At 40.5% G+C, this 23,314-nt stretch overlaps 1 protein-coding gene across 1 annotated transcript in view; it reads left to right on the top strand.

Annotated features, from left to right (window-relative positions):
- Positions 1 to 2,067: 2,067 nt before the first annotated feature.
- The window catches only part of LOC111144132 (glutamate metabotropic receptor 7), a 914,585-nt gene continuing 893,338 nt past the window's right edge, over positions 2,068 to 23,314 (top strand). Inside the window, exon 1 of the mRNA XM_022498291.1 lies at positions 2,068 to 2,586. Within this exon, the coding sequence (XP_022353999.1) occupies positions 2,068 to 2,586 (519 nt within the window). The remainder of the gene's footprint in view (positions 2,587 to 23,314) is intronic.

The following is a 23,314-nucleotide window of genomic DNA, read 5'->3' on the forward strand; positions in this document are numbered from 1 at the left end:
TCTATTCTCATCCTTTACCTCATCACTGTGGCCAGTCATCAGTCCTAATTTATAAGAAGTGGGTTCCATTCTCAAATCATAAGTAATGAAACATGGAGGAAAAGAAACTGGACTGGACTATCCCTAAAAGGAAGAAGAACAGAGGGTGAGCAAGGGGAAAAAAAGAAAAAAGAAAAAAAAGTCCTCTATACCAGAAAATGTTTGTAATGTTCTTTGGAGATCAAAAAAAATTTGTCTCCTACACATAGATGAACAGAGGGTATTGGCCTAAAAAGAGCCCCGTGGCCAAAGGGATCTGGCCTATTTTAACAAGGATTTGAGAGTTAACAGATACCATGGAGAGCACCCAGTTCAATCTCATCATTTTACAAAGGGGGAAACTAAAATCCAGAAGGAAAACAGAAATGCCAAGGACTTACAAGTAGTTTATGGCAGAGACAACCCACTACCTATCTTCTGACTTTGTGTTGTGTGTGTGTGTGTGTGTGTGTTTGCTTGCTTTTTGTACAAGGACATTTTTCTTTGGTTTGTAACAACAACAACAGAAAGTATAGCCTTGTTTCTGGTTTTCTCTTCATTCTCAAATCTGTATAATGTAGTTTTGCTGCATTCCAACAGAAAACCTCAGCAAGAGTTTAGTTAATCATCGTAAGTTCACTCACTCCTTATAGGGACAGAGACATTATCCTTCCTTTATATAAGAACTAGGGCCACCTGTTGCTTTAATAGCTCAAGTTTGGTCTCAGCCTGCAGGAGGGGACACCTTTGAAAATCAGCTTCCTAACTGCACTGCATCCTGATTTAGCTACCAAATCTCCAGCCAGAAAAAGAAAGGCATCTGTATCATTGGGGAGACTTCTACCTGCCTCCTCTACTTCTTCCTCCTACTATCACCTCTTTCCTGCTGTTTCCTGCCCGCAAAAACCTGTCACCAGCCCAGAAGTATCTCTGGAAATGGGTAGGAGGGAGCCTTGCACCTGTCAGTGCCAGAGAATAACGTGCGCTCTGCAGAGTTCTTAGTTGTTACATCTTTAGTGATGAAAGTAAGGAAAGCAGTGAGTCCGAGGTTTCTGCCACAGATTTGCTGGAGACCGCAGTTAGTCCATCCGTCCCAGGCTCCAGTAACCCCTGAAGATCAAGGGTGCACTTACATTCCTAGCGTTTCTTGCCGTGTTTTACTAAGAGCTAGTTCAGTGCCTCGCCCCAAGAAGTCTCAGTGTAAAGGTTAAGTTGTCAATCAGGTTCCCGTCTCTGTTTTTTCTTGAGAAAAACTGGCATAGACTGAGCAGTAGTAGAAAGTGGGATCTCCTTGCTCCCCTTCATCACTGCGTTCTCCACTTAGCGACTTCCTCGCATTCTCCTAGATCTGACAGCTGGGGCTTCCGACCTCAGGGTTGGGAGCAGTCGGTTCCAGGCATCCCCGCCCCCTCTCGGGGTTGATGACACCCGTGCCTAGAAGGTGCGTGTGGGTGCAGGCGGGCGAGCTGGAGGCTTCTACCGGGAGCTAGGAGAAGGAGTTCAGCTCTCGCCTAAGACCTGTAATCCTAGATTCCCTGGGGACCGCGAAACTCCCCAGTCCGAGGCACTCCCTGCTTAGCCGCCCACCCATTCCCCCCTCCTTACCTCAGCACGCAGCCCCTCCCTGCGTGATGATGCAAACCAGTGGGGGAGGGCGGGCACTTGGAAGGGTGGGGAGAGTCGGAGAGCTAGAGAGGGAGGGAGGGAGTGGGAGGAGGAGGAGAGGGAGCCGAACGACCATTTAAAGCGATAGCAATCCTTGCCCTCTCCCCAGTGCTGGGTTGTTGGAGAGCGCGAGCGGCAAGCCGGGGAGCGCGAGCGCGGCGCGCCGGCCGGCGAATCCAGGAGCGCACGGAGCCCCAATCTGGCAGGCGCCGCGGGACCCCGTAGCCTCTCTGGCCGCCCCTTCCCGGGCGCCCCCACCCTCCGTGCCTGCAAGAGCCTCTGGGCTTCCCCGGAGGACCTCACCCCAAGGGGCGCGGACCCCGGCAAGCCCGCCACCATCCCCTCCAGCGCCGCCGCCGCCACCACCGCAGTAGCCGGAGCAGCATGGTCCAGCTGGGGAAGCTGCTCCGCGTCCTGACTTTGATGAAGTTCCCCTGCTGCGTACTGGAGGTGCTCCTGTGCGCGCTGGCGGCGGCGGCGCGCGGCCAGGAGATGTACGCCCCGCACTCTATCCGGATCGAGGGGGACGTCACCCTCGGGGGGCTGTTCCCGGTGCATGCCAAGGGTCCTAGCGGAGTGCCCTGCGGCGACATCAAGAGGGAGAACGGGATCCACAGGCTGGAAGCGATGCTTTACGCCCTGGACCAGATCAACAGCGATCCCAACCTGCTGCCCAACGTGACGCTGGGCGCGCGGATCCTGGACACTTGTTCCAGGGACACTTACGCGCTCGAACAGTCGCTCACTTTCGTCCAGGCGCTCATCCAGAAGGACACCTCCGACGTGCGCTGCACCAACGGCGAGCCTCCGGTTTTCGTCAAGCCGGAGAAAGTAGTTGGAGTGATTGGGGCTTCGGGGAGTTCGGTCTCCATCATGGTAGCCAACATCCTGAGGCTCTTCCAGGTAGGGAGGCGCTCCCTCCGGGGCACAGCGCGCTTTAGCTCCCCGCGCACTTAATTCCAAAAGCTGGCTTGGACTCCAGGGGTGCGGGGTCAGGTCAGCCTTCGCTCATTTCCACCCTGGAGATCCTGCGAATCCCTCCCACCCCACCCGAGGAGGTACCTTCCCTGCTTGGTTCATTTCCCTTCCATCTCTCCCCTGTCCGCGCTCCACTCCATCCGGCTTGACATCCTGGATTTATGGCCCCATTTACAAGAAGCAATCTGCGAAAAACAAGGCGATGATTTAAATGGGTTTGCATTAGAGTGAAATATGGTCCAAAACAGGCTTGTAAAAGTGCCGGGCTCCTGTGAGAGCCGGTTAGGCTCATGGAATATGAAAGATGAGAAGACGCCTCGAAACTGGGCATTTCTCAACTCCCCAGCTTCCTTCCCAGCCCCAAGCCGCCCAGCAAGCCGCAGCTCCCTTGGAAATTTTCGAGAAGAGCTTAGGGGGGGCGCATCTTAAACCGAGGGCTAGGTCTTCACCTACATGTGGATGTTAATTGCCCATGTCTCTCAGGTTGGATCTCCCGACCTGTAGCCTGTCTCTGCGAGGGCATGGGGCGGAAGGCACGGGGACGCTCTCCAAATGGGGAGATGCCACCCGCAGACGCGACCCCCGGGTGATTTGCTCTGGGCAGTTGTTTGCACCGTCTAAATTGCGTTTGCATTCCGGCCACTGGCAGGAGCTGGGCGATCAGCTTTCTACTCCAGCCACTTCAGATCCCAGAGATGAGCTCATGCTAACTGCGAAACAAAATCGCTTTCTCTGCCTCCACCCTCCGCCCATCATTTCCCACGACCTCCCTAACACAGACCCTCAGCCCCTATCCTCGGCTCCGCGGACGATTCCCGGAGCCAGGAGAGAAGGCTCCTGAGGGAGGCACTAGGGTGCGCTGAGTAAAGCCGGCGGTCCTCCTGCTCTGGGCGCCAGAGGGCAATGCCGAAAATGGGAGGAAGGTGGATCCGGGGCAGCTGAGCGGTGGGTTCTACTGCAGTGCTCTCTCTCCGCCTGCTCCTGCATTTTGTGCCCCGTGGCTCCTGTGCTGCATTGGGTATAAATGGATGGATTTCGGATTTTAAGAAATTGAGTTTCAGGATCTGTGTGATTGTGGGTTCCCTTCTTATTTCTCCGGTGTATCTCTTTATCTTTCTTCCTTCTTTGTTTTTCTCCTTTTCGCTCCTTCTCTTTCAATTTCTTTTTTTTTTTCTCTCCCTCTCCCCCCACCCCAAGTGTTTTGTTCATCTCTGTCTTGAGATGATCCTTTCCTAATACACAGCCCTCTCCCTGCCTGATAGTGTCCAAACCCAATTAATCCCTTCTCCAGATGTTCTGGCTAACCCTGGTGTCCTTATGCTCCCTATATCTAAAGAATTGGGTCCCTTCCAAATGCTTTCCCTAGGGTACTGGGTTCCTGGATGGGATTCCTTGAGAAATTCAAGCTGTCACCACATCAGCTCCTAGGAGTATAAAGTTTGTGGGTGCACCAGGAGAGGTGCCTGCCCAAGGCTGCAGCCTGGTGTGGCCCCTCTGATCTTCTGAGCATCCCTAACACTTCTTGTGTGTTCTGTCCTGGGAATCCCTAGGAATCCCTATTTGCAAACTCAGAAATGCTTTGGGGGCACCCTTAATTCTGAGATGGTGCTTTTGGGAAGAGGCGAGGCTATTGTAAGCAAAACCCAGAAGCCTTTCCTTCTTGCCTGAGCTTTTAAAGCTAGACAACTTAAGAGGGCAGTGCAGCAGGATAGAGTGAGGTCAGAGATCACCTGAGAACCACTGGGGTGACTCACAGCCCTGTGAGCCCTGAGCCCTGGGGGTTGAAGGCACATTTGGTGTCTCACATTTTTAAATTATTTTGGTGCCTGCTTCTCTCTTCCCTCAGAGCACAGGCAGTGCTGCAGATGGGCCTGTCTGTCGAAAAAGAGTGAAATGTTAAAGTCAAGAGAGGGATTGCAGACTAGGCTGAGGGACTGTGTTTGCTGAAAAAGATTCCAGGGGGAGCTGATTCTTCCTCTGGTGTGTGAACCTGAGGCTCTTGTGAGGAAAAGAAATGGTTTGCCTTATGCTTAGTTCCCCCATTCGTTCCCTGGGCTGGGAAGGAAAGGAAGCGAACGCCAATGTTAGCAGTGTGGGTTGGGACTAAAACCATTCAGAGAAAACACTGTCATTTTCCTCTAATTTGCAAATTGCAGCTATTCATGTTGGATTGAACAGCTGAGGGGAAAAGAGCCCCCAGTTTTCACCTGCATTTATGGAGAAGAGGCTGGTAGTAGGAGGAATGCTACCAACTTGTAGCTTGTGCTGTGAGCTGGGTATAACTGTTGGTGTGGGCAACATGCTTAACCATTGCCCGTGTTGGAATATATATTTATATATTCCAACAGTCTCTTCCAGTAGCCTTTTTTGCACATGATCATAGGAGCTCCTGGCATGCAAGTCTAATCTCCAGTTTCCCAGCCTCTGTAAGCTTGCAAAATGAATAGCAAGAATAATGGTACACAGACCCATTGTTCAAAGGCACAATCAATTTAGAGAGAGGAAAAGAATGGTAGGTGAATCTTTGCTGGGAATGCAGGGTTCAGCTCAATTAAGATTGTCCTATATTTAAAACAAACAAACAAACAAACAATACAGAAAACCCTCCTCTAAATTATTGAATTCTTAGCTCTCCAGATATTTGAGTTTTCTTTTCCTGAGCCCTGTAGCTTGCTGTGGGGACCATACCAAGCCTATCATTTGAGATAAAAATTTATGGTGAGATAAGCTTCTGGGCTGGGGGAAGGAATACTTAGTGACTTAAATGGGGGAGTGCTACACATTGCGGGTGGGGATTGAGGACAGGAAAGAGTAATGAAATACTAATAAATGTAGCAAATGCTGTTGCTGCCAGCAAAAACTAGAATGTAGTTCTTTCCTGAGAATGAGGACCTGGGCAAGAATGAATCCTCAGATGTAAATAGTGTCTATGACTTTGAATTTTCATTTGTCTACTGGTATAGCAGACTGAAGATATGAGTTAAGCAAGTCCTCTCTCTCTCTCTCTTCTATGCACACTGAATTGATTAGTAAGTGACATGTCAGAGGACAGGAATGATGTTTGCTGGGTCTTTCAAATCTAGGAATTTGAGACTAATGAAATTAGTGTGTGGCCAGGGCTCTGCCAACTAGAATTAAGTCACTGCAACCACACTGCAATGCATTTTCAACCTCAAAGAAGCATCAGGGAGGAATTTCTGGAGATTTGTTTCTGAGCCTGTACAAAATAATACCTTCCTAATGCTAAGAAAGATTAAATGTAAATTAATTTTGACTATGAATAACATATTTAAAAAATAATCAGAGAGTGGGGATGGCTTAAAGTGAAGAGCTTATATAATATGGTGTCCAAAGGATAAATCTCCCGACCACTCTTTTGTGGGCTATAAGTAAGATATATTATAGTGGAAAGTAATAGGCATGTTTTTATTCAAGGCTTCTCTGTTATTGACTTGAGAGCAAACACTCTGAGCGTTTAAATTACTCTCACTACATCCTGACTCTGAATGAACAATATTTCATGGCCAGTGACATGGTCTAAGCTATGGGCTTGGAGTTGGATGGTGTCTATTTCAGTTGCTTTGTCCCTTCAGAAGCAACTAAATGGAAAAAGTGGCCAACTTGACTCTTGTTTGGGGCATATTGCAAACCTAAACCTGTGGAACTTATATCATAAATGAAATACATTTGTAAATACATTTGTAAATTTCTGAATGTTCATTGAAGCTTGAATATAATCTCCAACTTTGGGGATATTATATATATATATATATAATTTTTTTTCTCTAGTTTTCTTCCTCCTTTCTTTTGCTCCCTCTCTTCTCTCTTTCTATCTTATGTAATTGGATAGAACTGGGTACCTAGGTTAGTGTGGTATTACTATAGTGGGGACTTTTTTTTTTTAATAACTCTAACCTAACTCTTCACAAAATTTCATAAATACAGGTGTCAGTGCCATTTGGAATAGGCTCTATAACAATCTCTGCCTCCACATTTACTGTGTTTCAGGAAATTTACCTAACAGATGGTGAGTAGGCAATTTTTAAAGGGACATTTTTGAAAAAAAGCAGAGAGGGAAGGAATAGAGACAGGCACATCCTATATTTGAAGATACCTCTACATGTGTATTTTATGTATATGTGCCCATAACATTAAGATGTCTTTGGGGATTTTTCTCTTCAAAAGTAATTGAAGTAATGGATGCCTTTGCTTCAATTTCATAAACACTGAGAGTATAACAAATCATAAATGCTCTGTTTCCTATGTCTATAGATTGTGTCATGGACTTCAAAGACCATAGCTGGATTACACAAAGTACACTCCAATCTCAGTCCTGCCATGAATTAACTCTCTTACCCTAAATGAGTCATAATCTTTCTAGGCCTCAATTACTTCATGTGATTTTTTTTTCTTTAAAAACAAATGTGGTTTCTAAGTTTTTTAATCTCTTTGGGTCATAGCTTGCTTGAAGAAAACCTACTCTTAATCCAAACCCCATGACATTGAATTTCCAGCTCCCACTTTGAACTTAGAGTGAGTTTGGGAAAACTTTTAAAGAATATTTTCACACGGATATCTTAGTTAATATCAGTCTAGCTGATTTCCCATATTTAAACCTTATCCCTTGTTTCGCCAGTGTGCTCCTCGGTCATGTATATCAAGGCTGGTACTGAGGAAAATGACTTCCTGGGTCAGCTTACTGCATGGTTATAATACACCAGGTAGGGAGCAAGAACTGTGGGCTTTATAGTAGCAGATATAACTTTTATTATCCAGTGTTCTCTTCCCTTTGATCTTGCAAAAACTCCAGAGTTTCTTTTGCAATGATGCCAGATAGTGACTTCTTGCCTCCTTCCTGGCCCCAGGGATGAGTCCCCTGGCAGAACTCAGGCAAAGCAGGTGATGAGTTCAGGTGTAGACTTTTGACTTTAGCTAGACCTATCAAAATCCTTCCCAGGACTTTTCTGCCAGAGGAAAATGGGAAAATTGGCTCTTCTCTCCGGAATTTCTAAGCTAGGGTGATACAACTCTGGGACTCCCAATAGCTTTCTGTAGAATAAAGTCACAAGACTTTCTGTAGAATAAAGTCACAGGGAAGTAAGCAGGGTTGAGTGACGGAGAGAAAGCCAGAGCCCTGAAGATATTCTGAAACTCTCAAATCTAGCTATATCCAAATCTAGCTGCATCCCTGAATTTCCAGCACTTGTTCTTAAAATAAATAAATTAATACAAAAATTTCTTCTACTATTTTGAATTTGTTTTCAGGCCTGTGCAATTAAAAGCCTCCTAGCCAAAACACTTGATTTCTTATGTTAATGTAAGGTTTGCTGACTGACATTCATTAATTGAAAAATTATATATGATATTTTCTTTACTTTAAATATAATCCTCTAGTCCAGGTCTGGGATATTCACAACTCTGCATTCTTCCCCACTCTTCCCAATATTTACTGTATTAACTTTAAGTATTTGTTATCACAACCTGATGCAGTTGAGAGATAAGGTGAACACCTGTGATGTAGAGTGCAGCATAGAGGCCTCCTATTTGGAAACTTTAGAACCCTACTTAGCTCCCTTCATTAAAATAAATCTTTTGTCGATGTTTCCAGGGCAGAGAAGCATTTTTCATGGCATAATGGAGTATAAAGTACATTAAACTCCTGGGTTACTCTACAGGAAGCATCCAGCCTAACTACTTGTTTTTTGTAGGCAAAAAAGAAGAGTCACAAACACATTTTCCCAACATCTGTGTATATGATCACTGTTTAGAGGACAGTTATGCAACATATAGTCAGACTGATTAATTCATAGACCTTTTGTCAATTGGCACAGCAAATATATGTGTTTTATGCACTTACTAAAGGCAAAACAAAATGTTTTCACAGGTAAATATCTGAGAAGAGCATTATGCCAGCCATTACTGTGACAGCATTTCCATGTTTGACAAGTAACCTACTTTCAATTATCCTTACTACTAGATGTTCTTGGATCAAATTATTGGATTATTATGTCAAAATAAAATAATATGAAGTTACAATAATACAGGATACATATCTCATTTTGTAAGAACAGAAGTTCTTATTTCTTTTCAATAACAGTAGTGACCACAGTAATAACTTTATCTTTCCTATGAGCCATTATGCCATGCACTGTAAGTACTTCATCTCATTTAGTTCTTAAAATAGTTCTGCAAAAGGCGTGTTATCATCCCTATGTACAGCTGAAGGAAGTGATTCTCAGAGCCCCAAGTCACATTTTTGGTAAGTGGCAAAGTCTAGATTCACATAGTGGTTTGCCTGACAATACCCTCGTTGTTAACCACTATGCATGCTGCTCAGTTGTTGCACCTATGCAGAAATATTTAAAATAATCATATATTCACCTACTCTGAAATTGTGTTGGTTTGAGGACAACATCAGAGTTGCTGATTCCTTAACCACATCCGTTTGCAGAAAAAAAAAATTATTACAGTTCTGCAATGAGATTAATTCTGTCTATTGAGACTTGAGCACACAAATCCTCACCTCCAAGTGAAAGATGCTTGTTTTCCATTATTCAACAATATGTAGGCTTTAAATACATAGTAGGCTTTTCTCTCAAACAAATGAGAAAAGATGTTTCTTCTTGTCCTGATTCAGTGCCCATCATTATGGATGATGATGGCTGTTCCTGAACTTTATTTCATTCACTCCACTCTTTCTACAGACCTCAAGTGGGAAAATCCATCATTCAGATATATGTGCAAAGTGATAGGACTGTATTAATACAATTGCTGAAAGTCAAGTTGAAGGAGCACAGGAAATACATCCTAACAAATGCAACATTAATGTTTGTGTGGGCCATGGAGTGAGGGGTAGGAGAATTTTCAGTTTAATGGATTATTTTGCCTCTTGCTATAAAAGTGCTGCAGCTAAACAGTTTTATAATTGGTCATTTACAGAACTCTCCATCTCTGGGTGTTGTGCTCTCTCCATTCTGCGGCTGCCAGTTCTTTCTCTTGTCCTTGTTGGAAGATAGCAAGGAATCCACTTCAAAGGCTCAGCCTGCTTTTCTGCATTATTGTTTAGATGAAAATATTTCCATTCGTTAAAGCACTACTTAAACATTTTTATCATGTTTTAAACTTGACTATGTTCTGAATGTATTAGCACAGACAGAGATAATGTGGGATATTTTCCTGGAGAAAACATACTTTTATCAAAGGAATCATAGAATTTTCATGTAGGGGTTAAGAATAAAATTCTGGAGTTAGATCTGAATTTAAATTCATACTCGCCACTTATCACCAGACTCACCTTGATCAAACAAGTACCATACCGTTCACTAATTTTCTTATCTTTGAAATGGGAATGATACAAGTGTACTTGTCTGAATAAGTAATTATAAAGATTGCACAAAATATACATGGAAATATTTTAGCACTGTTTAGCATGTAATGAGTGTTTAATACATTTAAAAGCTTTTATTTATTATTATTACACTATTATTAAATATCACTATTTCTTAAATGTCATTATTGCTAAATTTACTGTAAAATTACCATAATAATCCATGTTGGATTTCACTCTTCTGTTTCTTTGTTTAAATGGAAAATATTAGGGGCACTTGGGTGGCTCAGGAGTTAAGCATCTGACTCCTGATTTCAGCTGGGTTCATAATCTCAGGGTCCTTAGATCTCTGGGTAGTAGGATTGAGACTCCTGTCAGGCTCTCTGCTCCACTTGGCATCTGCTTGTCTCTCTCCCTCCCTCTTGGCCCCTCCCCACCAGGCACTTGAGCTCCAGTCCTAGTGTTCTAAAATAAATAAATACAATCTTTTTTTAAAAATGGAAAATATTACACAGATTGAGAGAGAGAACACAGTTTAGTGATAGTATTCAGTGGAATTAGAATTTCTATGTCACTGATTCAGGTGAATCAGGAATGCCATGGGCTTAGATACCAGACAGGTTCAGAGTAGTGGGCTTCGAGGTTAGCCAGCCCCAAGTTTGAAGTCCACTGTGACCCATTTCTAGTGCAGAACCGTGAAGAACTTATTTAAACTTTTTGAGCTTTACTACTAGTTTTATAGATATCTTTTTTCTCCAGGAATATTTATTAAGCCTCCCCCTTCAGCACTGTTCTAGATGGTTGGATATATCAGTGACTAAAATAGACAAGAGCTCCCCCCCCCACATTCTGTCCTTCCTCCTCTCTCCTCTTCCCTTCCTCCTATATCTATTCTTCTGTCTCTCAGTTTACACTCTCACATGGAAACAGATGGATGTTATAAATAAGTCCTAGAGTATGTTAGAAGTTGATGAGCCCTTTGGGACAAGGGAAAGAATGTGAAGCACACTGAAGAGTGTTGGTTTGGGAGTGCTGAGGAGTGTACAGGTGGGTTCTATTTTTAACTATGGTAGTCAGGATGAATTTTATAAGGTGGCATTTGAGCAAAGACTTGAAGCATGGGAATTGTCAGAATGGATTAGGGGAAGACCACTCCCTGCGAGCAGGAACAACCAGTGTCAGAACTCCAAAGCAGAAATATGCCTGGCAGGTTTGAGGAATATCAGGGATGCCACTACAATTGAGTAAGTCAGGAAGAGAAAGGGGCAGCAGGAGGGCTTCAGGTCAGAGATATGAGGGGGCAGATGAGGTAAGTCATTGGAAACCATCACATGCATTTTGTCTTACCTTAAGTGTAGGCAGTGTGGTAGGATGTTAGTGGAGGTGGGGCATGATCTGTCTCTTGGTTTAAAAGAATTTCATCTGTGGTGTTGAGGATGAGGGAAAGAGAGGAATCAGGGATAATCTCAGGAGGTGATTACAGATGTCTCTGAGATGGTTGTTGGTGATTTGTGCAACAAGTGCTTCAAGAAGTAATACATTTGGAAGATTACGACAGTATTTTCTGGTGAATCAAATGGGAGATGTGAAAGGAAGAAAGGGGACAAGGTGAATCCAAGATGTGGGGCCTGAGCAACTGGAGAGGTGGGATTACTATCACTTCAGATGGAGTGGAGCACAACTGAGGAATTAAGGAACAGATTTGGAGGTATAAGGTTTGAGAAATTTTTTGACATATAAACAGAGATGTTGAATGCACAGTTGGAAATACAAGTCTGCAGTTATGAAGAAATGTCTGGACTAGAGATACATTTTAATAAAATAGTCATGTTAAGAATAATTACATGGAAGTGCTATTTTAATAAATGAGGGACGCCTGGATGGCTCAGTCGCTTAAGCTGCTGCCTTCAGCTCAGGTCAGGTCATGATCCCAGGGTCCTGGGATCCAGTCCCACATCAGGGTCCTTGCTCAGCAGGGAGACTGCTTCTCGGCCTCTGCCTGCCTGTGCATGCGCTCTCTCTCTCTCTCTCACACACACACACACACACTAATAAATAAATAAATAAAATCTTAAAAAAAAACAATAAATGAGATAATATAGGGGGGTGGCTCATTCGGTTAACCATCTGCCTATGGCTCAGGTCATGAACCCAGGATCCTGGGATCTAGCCACATAGGGCTCACTGCTCCACAGGGAATCTGCTTCTTCCTCTCCCTCTGCCTGCCACTCCCCTACTTGTGCTTTCTCACTCTCTTTGTTAAATAAATAAATAAAAATCTTTAAAAAATAAAAATAAAGAGATAATACAGTTAACACTGTGTGTTCTCAAAAATTTTAATAGCTCCTAGTTAAAGACAATTACATGAAATGAAAACAAATCCTATAGTTTGTTTTTGCAATAAAACTGAACAAAATGATATCACAATTATTTTAACAGTATTTGTGACAATTATTTTAAGTCAAAACACCATACCGCAAACATTATAGTAACATTTCAATCTCCTACCTTTCATTGTGGTAATGTAGCAATAACTATATTTTGTAAGGTTAGTTAGTTGTGATAGAGTATCTATTTTATTAAAAATAATTTTGAACTATCTAGTTCAGTGCAATATATATATGTTTATGTGTGTATATATATATATATATATATATATATATATATATGTAAAATTTAAAACTCAGTTGAGAATTTGCATCATTGATAATACATTTGGACCTTGAACAATGTGGGGTTAAAGGCACTTACCCCACACCATTGAAAATCCACATATAGCTTTCATATCCCCCAAAACTTTACTAATAATTGTCTTCCACTGTCCTGAAGACTTACTGATAACATAGGCATTTGATTAATACATATTTTGTATGTTATGTGTATCATGTACTGTACTCCACCAATAAACTAGAGAAAATAAAATATAATTAAGAAAATCATAAGAAAGAGAAAAGACATTTACAGTACTGTACTGTGTTTATCGACAAACTCCATGTAAAAGTGGACCCACATAGTTCAAACCCATGTTGTTCAAGGGTCAGTTGTACATAAGAATTTATGCAATGACCTAGGTATTCAAGGAAAAATAATGGGGTTTTCTTATAATATCCCATTATGGCACCTACTTTGAACAATTTCACAAGGCATTTCATATCTTCCATTCACTTTTCAATTGAAAACATGGTGGGGGGGATTTTTATCTTACTGGTGCAAGCTCCCTTTAGGCTTTTTCTGTTCCTTATTCACTTGACTATCAGATACTGGTCTAAGCATGTCCTTATACTAAAAAAATGCATGGCCATGTTGTCTCTGCACATCTATAATTGTATTTTAACGCTGTCATTATGTAAGCTATATTTTAATTGTAATTATAACATATTTTATATCAACACACATCCATTTCTAGTGTTCAGGGGGAGAACAGCATGTAGTAAATTTTATCAAAATATAGCATCTGAAGAACAGAACAGAGGGTAATTGTGTAATTCTGTATTCCTATAATTAAGTTCAGTGGAGTTGGCATAATAGAATTAAGATGAAAAAAAAAATGTTGAGGCACCATGGCTCCCTGTCATAACACACCCTTTTAACATCAGAGAACATACAGTTAGCATCTTTCTGTACAGAAATGGAGGGACTAAGATGCTAGAGAATGAATGGCAGATATTAAAGGGTGGGATTATGAAAAGCAACATGGAAAAGACATATTGGTTTTTGATTTGGTACGTGGGGAAGATCTACTAGCATGTATGTCTACTGGGACCACATTTTCTGGAATAGTTAAACCCGATGTCAAATATGCAGTCCTACCTTCTTGCAAATTGGGACATACACTCAAATCTTTGCTTCCTTTTCTTGAATATTGGTTGAGAAGATTATCTCAGAAACTGTATCTTATGAGTAAAGTACATTGTTTAGAAATGACTGACACTTTCTCAGCTGCCACACTCCAAGCTTGCTGGCTCTTTCTCTCGGACTCACTTAAGTTTGCAGTGCAGGGATGGGTTATGGGAAAGATCACTGGAATTTTTTTTATCTTCAGAAGGCTGTATGGCATAATGGTTAAGATTGCAGGCACTGGATATGTTTCACATTCCTTCTTTCACTTGCTAACTGTATAAACTTGATCAGTTTACCTGATTACCTGTACCTCAGTATTCCCATCTATAAAATGATGATAATATTCCATCCTCTTAGGACTGTTTTCAAGAGTAAGTGAAGTTACCCATACCAAGCACTTAACCCAACGCCTAGAGCACAGCGAGGTCTATTTATCATTGCCATTGTCATCATCATCATCATCACCACCACCACCAGGCCAGGTAATATCCCTCCTAGGCATGCTTCTATTACCTCCTGCTCCCTACCATTTCTGTAATGTTTCTCTACGAGGGTAAGGTTGTGACAGAGCATTTATTTCCACTGGTATCTGACACCTGGTCATCAAAATGACTGGAGTTGGAGACAGCATTCACTGCTGCTTGTTGAAACAATTCCTGATTTGAAAAGGGAAAAGCTGAGCGTTGAGACCAACAATTTTCTCTTTTCTTCATCTGGCGGGGGGGACTGAGAATAATACCCAGGCCTCAAAAGGGAAATCAGCAAAGGGCAAAATGGTTACTTTCATACTTTAGTACTTAAGAACAAATCTGACAGACTGAATTTGAACTTTTTTCCATTAGACACTGACCGTGAGATGTTAGGTGTTTTTGTAACTCTGGTGAGTTCAGAGCTGATACAAAGCTACTATGACCTGCTGCATAGTATTGTTATAGTAATTTAATAAAGCATTTAGCACACTATTTGGCATATACTAATCACTAAATACATTTTAACTTCCATAAGTACTATCACTACTAATACTGTTAAGTAGCTGAGCAAATCTCATGTCCTTCTTTTTCTTAAATTGCACATAACCATTTGAATAATCAGCTTACATTTATTAAGAATTGTTATAAAGCCTCGTGATGGCAGAAGTCCTTCAACTCTGCTCCTCATCAGAGCCCATCCTGGGGTGGGGGAGGTTGGATCAATACCACCACTACCACCACTACCACCATTACCATTGCCATTGGTGCCACTTAACTGACCATACTGAGCACTTCCGGTGTGCCAGGCACCAAACTTGGCCCTGTTATATGCACCATATCATGTTCGCATATTCAGGTGGGAGACCTGATTACCATCATCCCCAATTTATAGATAAAAGATATTGAGGTGTTGAAAAAATAAGCATCTTGACGGATAGCAAGATATGGAGCCAGGATATTTAAACCCCTATCTCTCTGACCTCAACAGCCCTTAAATATTATTACACCACATCCTCGTAAGAAAATCTGCTTCCAGCCACTTAGGTAAGAGAAAATTCTTCATCCCCATATTCCTGTATTCCCCATGCTACCCTAGCCTCAGTGTTAGTAGGGAGAGAAAGGGACCTCTTCAAAGACCGGTCAAAGGGAAATTGCTCCTTTTTGGCATTGCTGAATCAATTAACCAATATTTAATTTCCTTAAGAATCCCTACGTATTTTTTTAAAGATTTTATTTATTTATTTGATCACAAGTAGGCAGAGAGGCAGGCGGAGAGAGAGGAGGAAGCAGGCTCCCCGCCGAGCAGAGAGCCAGACGTGGGGCTCGATCCCAAGACCCTGAGATCATGACCTGAGCTGAAGGCAGAGGCTTTAACCCACTGAGCCACCCAGGTGCCCCAAGAATCCCTACATATTATTTTCAGCACTTACTTTGGCCGTCTAGGATTCTTACATTCTGTACATGGCTCATCCACTCCAGTACATGTTAATTTATTTGAGGCCAAGTTTAGAGTCTTATCCTGAAACATAATTTTAGGCCTGCAGCATCTAACTCTGTTCTTTTCTTCTAATAGTACATCTGCAAATATTTGTTTGAGTTTTGTTGAATTGTCCTCATTAATTGTGCATTAAAAGTTATATAGAGATAGTCTTTTTATTAAAAAAACCTTCTAAATAGATTTTTAGCTGATTATTTTTATAAGGATTATTGTGGAAGTTATAGATCTTCAGGTTTTTGTGTTGTTTTGTTTTAGATTAAGTACTTCATATTATCTTATTTTAATGTATAATAATATAATCATATTGTCTCTATCAAATCTATAAATCTTCACTGGCTTGTAACTTAGCTTGTTGGTTGTATGTTGTTGATTTTTCCATTTCCTGTGACATTATATGATCCTGCGAGGTGTGGGGCTGGGTGGGAAGATACATCTTAGAGCTACAAATTGGTTTTCTACAGAACTAATATAAAGAATGAGAGTACCTTTCATATTTCTGCAGAGATCAAGAATTTTAAGCATCCTTTTCTCCTTAGTCTTAATGGAAAGGGAGTAGGCTGAATGGAAGGTCATTATGACCATTGGGACTACTGGGATGGCAGTCAGTCACTGAGGGTTTATTTTGTTTTCATCTCTCCTCTATTAGCTTATGTCTTGAGTGCTTACTAGGTGCAAGGCACTTAGCTAACCATTGTAAATGGGTTGTGTCATTTAATCCCCTGATAGTCATACAGTAAAAATATATATTATTATGTTCCCCCCATAATGTACACATGGCATAAAGCCTCAGAAATAGTTATTTGCTCATTGAAAATATGGTAGAAGTAGAACTTGGATTCACATCTGTTTGAGTCCCAAATCAGTTATTTTTACCACTAAATTAAAGTTACATAACTTTGTGAGTGGTGTCTAGATTCTTTCTAAAATTTTTTCAGCTCTAAATTTTTATAATTGTTTGATTGCAAGTTTAATAGGGGGTGAGGAGGAATAGGGAGGAATTCCAGCTTATGAATGGATTTTCCTTATGTTAAGTATGAGATCTGTTTTATGACACCAATTTACTTATTCATTCAACATATATTGATGCCTGCTATGTACAAAGGTATTTGAGAACGTACACATCATAGTAGAGTGAGCACCCCTTCCAGAGACTCTCTCACAACAGTTAAAGAAGTCTTGGACTGCTTTGCCTGGTCTGGGGTGGTAGTGGGTCCTAGGCCCTAGTTTACCCCACTGACAAAGCCAAGACATGCTCACATGAGTTCAGAGGCATTGTGATATCATGATATAGCAGACATGTGAATCTTACTTTTTTTGCCTGGCATTAATGATATAAGTGTTTTGGATTTGGATACAGAAAGTGGGCTTATTAGTTACACAAATATATGGATATCACGTATCATCAGCAGAAGGCTACTCACCATCTCCCACTACTCCTACTTTTTACAAACCAAACAAGTACCTTCTTATCTTTCCTATGGATAGGGTCTTGACAATGGCACGAGGGCCTATAATCCCCCAGTAAGTATATCACTGCGTAAACCAATGTTTTTTCAAATATGCTGATTAATTTACACTTGAAGTAGGGGTGCTTAGGTGGCTCAGTTGATTAAGCATCTGACTCTTGATTTCAGCTCAGGTAATGATCTCAGTGTCATGAGATCGAGTCTTGTGCCGGCCTCCATGCTGTGTTGGAACCTTTTTGGGATTCTCTCTCTCCCTCTCTTTCTGCCCCTCCCCACCTGTGCATATGCTCTCTTTCTCTGTTTCTGTCTCTCTCAAAATAAATAAATAAATAAATAAAACTTTAAATTACCCTTGAAGTCGACAGACATTTTACTGTTAAGAGCAGAAAGTTGTATTCCTTTAGAATTCATAGGGAAAAGAATGGGACACCAGATATATTTTCCTAAATTGAAAATTATTCATATATATATATATACATACATATATATATACACACACACAGATACATATATATATATATATACACACACACACATATATATATATGTAATTGCTCATACATATGAGGAGCTTTAAATTGAGGAAATATATATATATATTTATATTTAAATTTGGGATTCTGCTAGCCAGTAGCAAATGAAATTATTAGCAGATACACACACAAAGCAGAGAAAGAGAACCAATTGGATTTAATTCAGTAACTGGTTTGTTTTTTATTTTTTTGTTTTTGTAGATTTGTGGTTGTGATTTTATATCTGCAGATGTATTTTTGAAGAAAATATTTCTACCACTTTACACAAGATTGAATTGATTTAACAACAATATAGCATGTTTCAAATGTCTAAGTACATTTTTAATCTTTAATACCCGCAGATATATGCACTACAGACATACCCCAAAAAGTAATTTGATGGTTTAATTATTTACATTTCTCTTATACCTATATACTCTTGGAAATTTTAAAAAGGAAATATTTAATTGTATTTATGTTTCTGTCTCTCTGATTGAAGAAGGAAAATACTGCCTAAAACACAAAAAAATTAAAATTATAAAAAGTATTATCCAAAATGATGAAAACTAAGAATTGGCAAGGAAATTCAAAGAATTAAACTTCTAAGCAGTTTTTTGTTTGTTTTGCTTTGTGGTTTTGTTTTTTGTTTTTTTTTTAAGATTTTTTTTTTTAATTTATTTGTCAGAGAGAGAGAGGGAGAGAGCGAGCACAGGCAGACAGAATGGCAGGCAGAGGCAGAGGGAGAAGCAGGTTCCCTGACGAGCAAGGAGCCCAATGTGGGACTCGATCCCAGGACGCTGGGATCATGACCTGAGCCGAAGGCAGCTGCTTAACCAACTGAGCCACCCAGGCGTCCCTGGTTTTGTTTTTTTGTGAGTGCATGATATTTCTTCTTCTGAAGGAATTAATCTTGATGCTTTACTGGAGACTTTTCAGAGACCCATTTAATGAACAATTATTTTGTGCCTGAGACTGCACTATGCACTAGAGATTCTAGAATAATAACAATAATAAATATGAATTTTCACAGACCTTCCTTGCAAGGAAATCTGGCAGTCCACGGGAAAAACAGAGTGAGCCTCACATTAGCAATGACAGTGATTCTCAAATATTAATGTGCTGAAGAATCATGGCAGGCATGCTAACCATGCCCATTCCTGATCCCCTTCTCCAACTGGTCAGGTGTGAGGTCCAGGAAACTCTTTTTGGTGAGCACCTCCAAGAGAGTCTGAGATGGATTTTCTCAGTTGCTCTCAACCTTTAATGAGCATTAGATTTGCCTGAGAGTATTAAGACACAGGTTGCTGGGCTCTACCCCCAGATTTTCTGAATCAGTGGGTTTATATTTCTAATCAGTTCCTACATGTTGCTGATATTGCTAGTCCAGGGACAACACTTAAAGAATGACTTACCACTTGTTTATGGAAAACATCTTCAACGTTCTGCAGTATGGGATTGTGTGTGCCATGGAAGAGACATGGACAGAGACCCATGGAGGCAAGGGGATTCTATCCTAATTAGTCAGAGGTAACAATAGTAGCTAGAATTGATTGACTCAGAAAACATTGTTTAAGAACTTTGCTTGTTCATTTAATCCCTTCAGTAAAGTATATAGGTGTTTACTTCATGTCCCCATTTTATATGGGGGTCCAAAGGAGGTAATTAACTTGTATAAGTCCTAAACTGGTAAGTAGCAATTTAAGAGTTCAAATCTAGAAAGTCTGATTCCAGAACCCACATTCTTAACCATTCTGAGAGGAGTAAAAGTCATTAGTGAAGGTCTCCTTGGCCTCCAAGTGTAGATAGAAGGATGAGTGGACACAAATATGTTACTCATTTGGCATGTGTGTTATGGGAAGAGGAGACTATCAGGCCTTCCAGAGGAACCAGCCCTCCCCACACACCTACCCTAAGCAAATCTGGTAATTAGGAGTCTAAAACAAGAGTATAACTATGGGATGCTGAGTAGCATTCTAGAAACCTGGGGTTAAAAATCTGTATCTTTTAGTAATGGCTTTTGCTGAACTAATGGAAAGTAAGAGTGGCTTACCCCACTTTTTGCATGTAACAAGAAGTTTGGAGATAGTCCCTCTAGTTAATTCTGCTGCTGAGAATGTCAGCAAGAGACTGGGTTCTGTTCATCTTTTAGCTCCTGCATCTCTAGCATGTCACTGTGATCCCCATTGTTGCAAGGTGGCTGCTGAATCTCTAACAGTGTTCTGACCATTCAGGCAGGAAGAAAGAAAAGAAAAGGGATGCCTGGGTGGCTTAGTCAGTTAAGCGTCTGCCTTTGGCTCAGGTCATGATCCCATGGTCCTGGGATTGAGTCCTGTGTAGGGCTCCCTGCTCAGTTGGGAGATTGCTTCTCCCTCTTTTTCTCTCTATTGTTTCCCCCTGCGTGTGCTCTCTCATTCTCTCTGTCAAATAAATATGTAAAATCTTTAAAAAAAAATAAAACAAGGAAAGAAGAGGGGAAAAAAAAGAAAGATAAAAGAGTGTGTGTTGTGTGTGTGTTGTGGCAGGGAAGAGTATCGGGGGTGGGGAGTAGCCAGGCACTGTATAAAATGAAACAGCAAATTACCGCTTACAGATCTTCAGCAGACTTCCATTTAGATCTCAAGCAGTTAAAGGTTTAACTTGACTACCTTAACCTTAAGGATAATGAGGTCCCCTAAACCCGGGCTCTGACAGTAAGGAATAGGGAGACAGTGGTTATTGATTAGATAACTAGCAGTCTGAACAGACTTCCTCCCCACTATCCCAAACAAATATCCACCAACTCTATTTTATCTCATGTATTTTACTTTAAAGAATGATGGGAAACTTTACTTATCTGTAAATAGGCTCTTAGAAAGGGTACAATTATATAATTATACAATCCTCTAGAGACCTCCTTTCTTCTAAAAACTCTTTGAAAACTGTTCAAGGTTGAGGACATTTTGATCTTAATTTAGTAACTTGCAGTTGATTATCCTGGAATGACATCCTCTTTCTGCAGATGTTCTGTCAGGTTTTAGAAAATTCTGGAAGAAGTGGACAGATAAATTTATGATACATATATAAGTGATATGAATCTTTTCAAAATAAAATTCATTTAGGGACCAAAAGGCATTTCATGCCTGCTATTTTTTTTCATCTTTATATTTTCACAAATTTTCCTTTCTGAAGTGTCTCTGAACAAATCTGTTAGATACTATGTATCCATTTCTCCTGTCTGAATTCTTTATTACTGAATTTTCTTCGGCCTGCTATCTCTCACACCCCTTTGTCAAAAGCATTTCTCCGGGTCCTCACTGTTTCTTCTTATCCCATATTTGGATTCAGAACTCAAACTAAAGCAACAGTCTGCTATGATATCTCCCTAACTTGAAGACCCTGCTTCTGTAGGAGGGAAAAAAGAAAGAAAAAAGTAGACTTGCTGGTGAACTGAGAAAGTAAGCAATACGTGGACTGTTTCTGAGAATTAAAAAGTAAGAAAAATAAAAGCACTAAAAGAAACTTAGAGTTGGTCTCCTTCAAATACTTTATTTTGCAAATGAGAACATTGAGGCCTAAAACAAAGGTGTTATTGAACTCCAGGTGATAAGCCATGAATCGTGGTAGTGTAACTCATTTGAGTTTTATTACCTACCCACTCCGTAATTCAGTATGGTCTTTTGTAGTACTAAGGTCTGTTTTCTGTTCAGTGATTCGGGAACCCACCACATTCAACACGTGGCTTTACATTCGTCTCAAAAGGGAAAGGGGAGAGGCAAGCTCAATTATCAACTCATTATCCTTCAAATGTCAACTTTTCATATAACTTCTGGTCACATTCTTTGGGAAAGAACTAGTAATATGGCCACACATAGTTGCAAGTGGGGATGGAGAATGTTGTCTTAGCTTGGTTTTAATGATGCCTTTATAATCTGGAGGAGTTAATTACAAGCTCTAGTCTACAGCTGGTTAATTCTGCCACAATGAGTGATCAGCCTAAGGCAGTGGATTAAGAGAGAGAGAGAGGAAAGAGAGAGAGAGAGAAAGAGAGAGAGAAAGTGTGTGTGTGTGTGTGTGTGTGTGTGTGTGTACATTTTAATATGAGCTGAAACTTGGGAGCTTGTATCTTAAAAAAAGAAAACAGAGCAAATTGCTTCTTGCTGTCTTTCCTAGTTCAAAATGACTACTGTCTATTTCCTTCCATCCTGCTATTTCACTGCCACCTTAGTATCAAATGAAAGCTGAAAGAAATTATTCTGAAGTCTCCAATGCTTTGAAAGGTAATAGAATACTCAAACCCTAAAAGTTTTACTCTGCAATTTTTACCAATTTCACATGATAAATTTGTGGAAGGTAAATTGAGATGGACCAAAAAAAAAGGGGGTGTGTTTTTTTCTTTTATACATATATCCTGAGCCATGGTGCAAAATGAATGGGAAATTAGAAAAATCTATCTTCTTGTTGAAAATTAAAGTATATTTAATTGTTAAAGTAATAGTACAAAACTACAGAAGTGGAAAAGATACAAAGAAAAAAAGGAAAAAACCCTCAAATTTCCATTTCTGATAAATCATCTCTATTACATTTTTAAAGGTGTCTTTTGAGACTTTTTTGTGAGGGAAGGTGCACACAAACACAATGAAACATATTTTTACTTAGTACTAGATTATGAACGTGATTCCATATCACTTAATAAAAAATTGCATCATAATTATTTTTTAAGATTTTATTTATTTATTTGTCAGAGAGAGAGAGGGATAGAGAGTGAGCACAGGCAGACAGAGTGGCAGGCAGAGGCAGAGGGAGAAGCAGGCTCCCTGCCGAGCAAGGAGCCCGATGTGGGACTCGATCCCAGGACGCTGGGATCATGACCTGAGCGGAAGGCAGCTGCTTAACCAACTGAGCCACCCAGGCATCCCAACATCATAATTTTTAATGGTCGAACAGCATTCCATTATTTATCTTACCAGTCCTCTACTGCTTAACATTTTGCTGCTCTAAACAATGAGAGAAACATCCTTCTTCCCATTTCTTTGAGCAGTTGTTCATTTATTTCCTTAGAATGGATTTCTAGAACATGGATGACTGCCTGTCAACTTTGGTACGTACTGACATGTTGCCTTCCAGAAAGGTTACACTGCCTTACTTTTCTGCTAGAATTTTACATCCTGTGTGGTTTTCACATTCTCGACGGTACTAGTATTATTAATATTTTAAGTTTTTGTCATTCTGATGAGTGAAATATGACAATTATTTTAATTGTAATTCTTTGATTAATAATAGTAAGGTTGAACATATATTCATATATTAACTGGCTGTCCTTCTTCTTATGACATTATGACCTTTATCCATCTTTCTTCATTTGATCTGTAACACCTTTGTATATAATAATATATTTATTCTTTACATATTATATAATGCAGTTTGATCTCACTTACTAATTTTTATTTTATTCGTATAGAAATATAATACTGTCAAGACTATTAAAAAACCCCTTAATGAACACAAGCATACAGAACATCATCAGTTACCCTCTTGAATTTATAATGGATTTATTTCCTTTT

Source organism: Enhydra lutris, unplaced genomic scaffold, assembly GCF_002288905.1.
Source record: "Enhydra lutris kenyoni isolate GAN:26980312 unplaced genomic scaffold, ASM228890v2 scaffoldscaffold10, whole genome shotgun sequence".
NCBI classification, from domain to species: domain Eukaryota; kingdom Metazoa; phylum Chordata; class Mammalia; order Carnivora; family Mustelidae; genus Enhydra; species Enhydra lutris.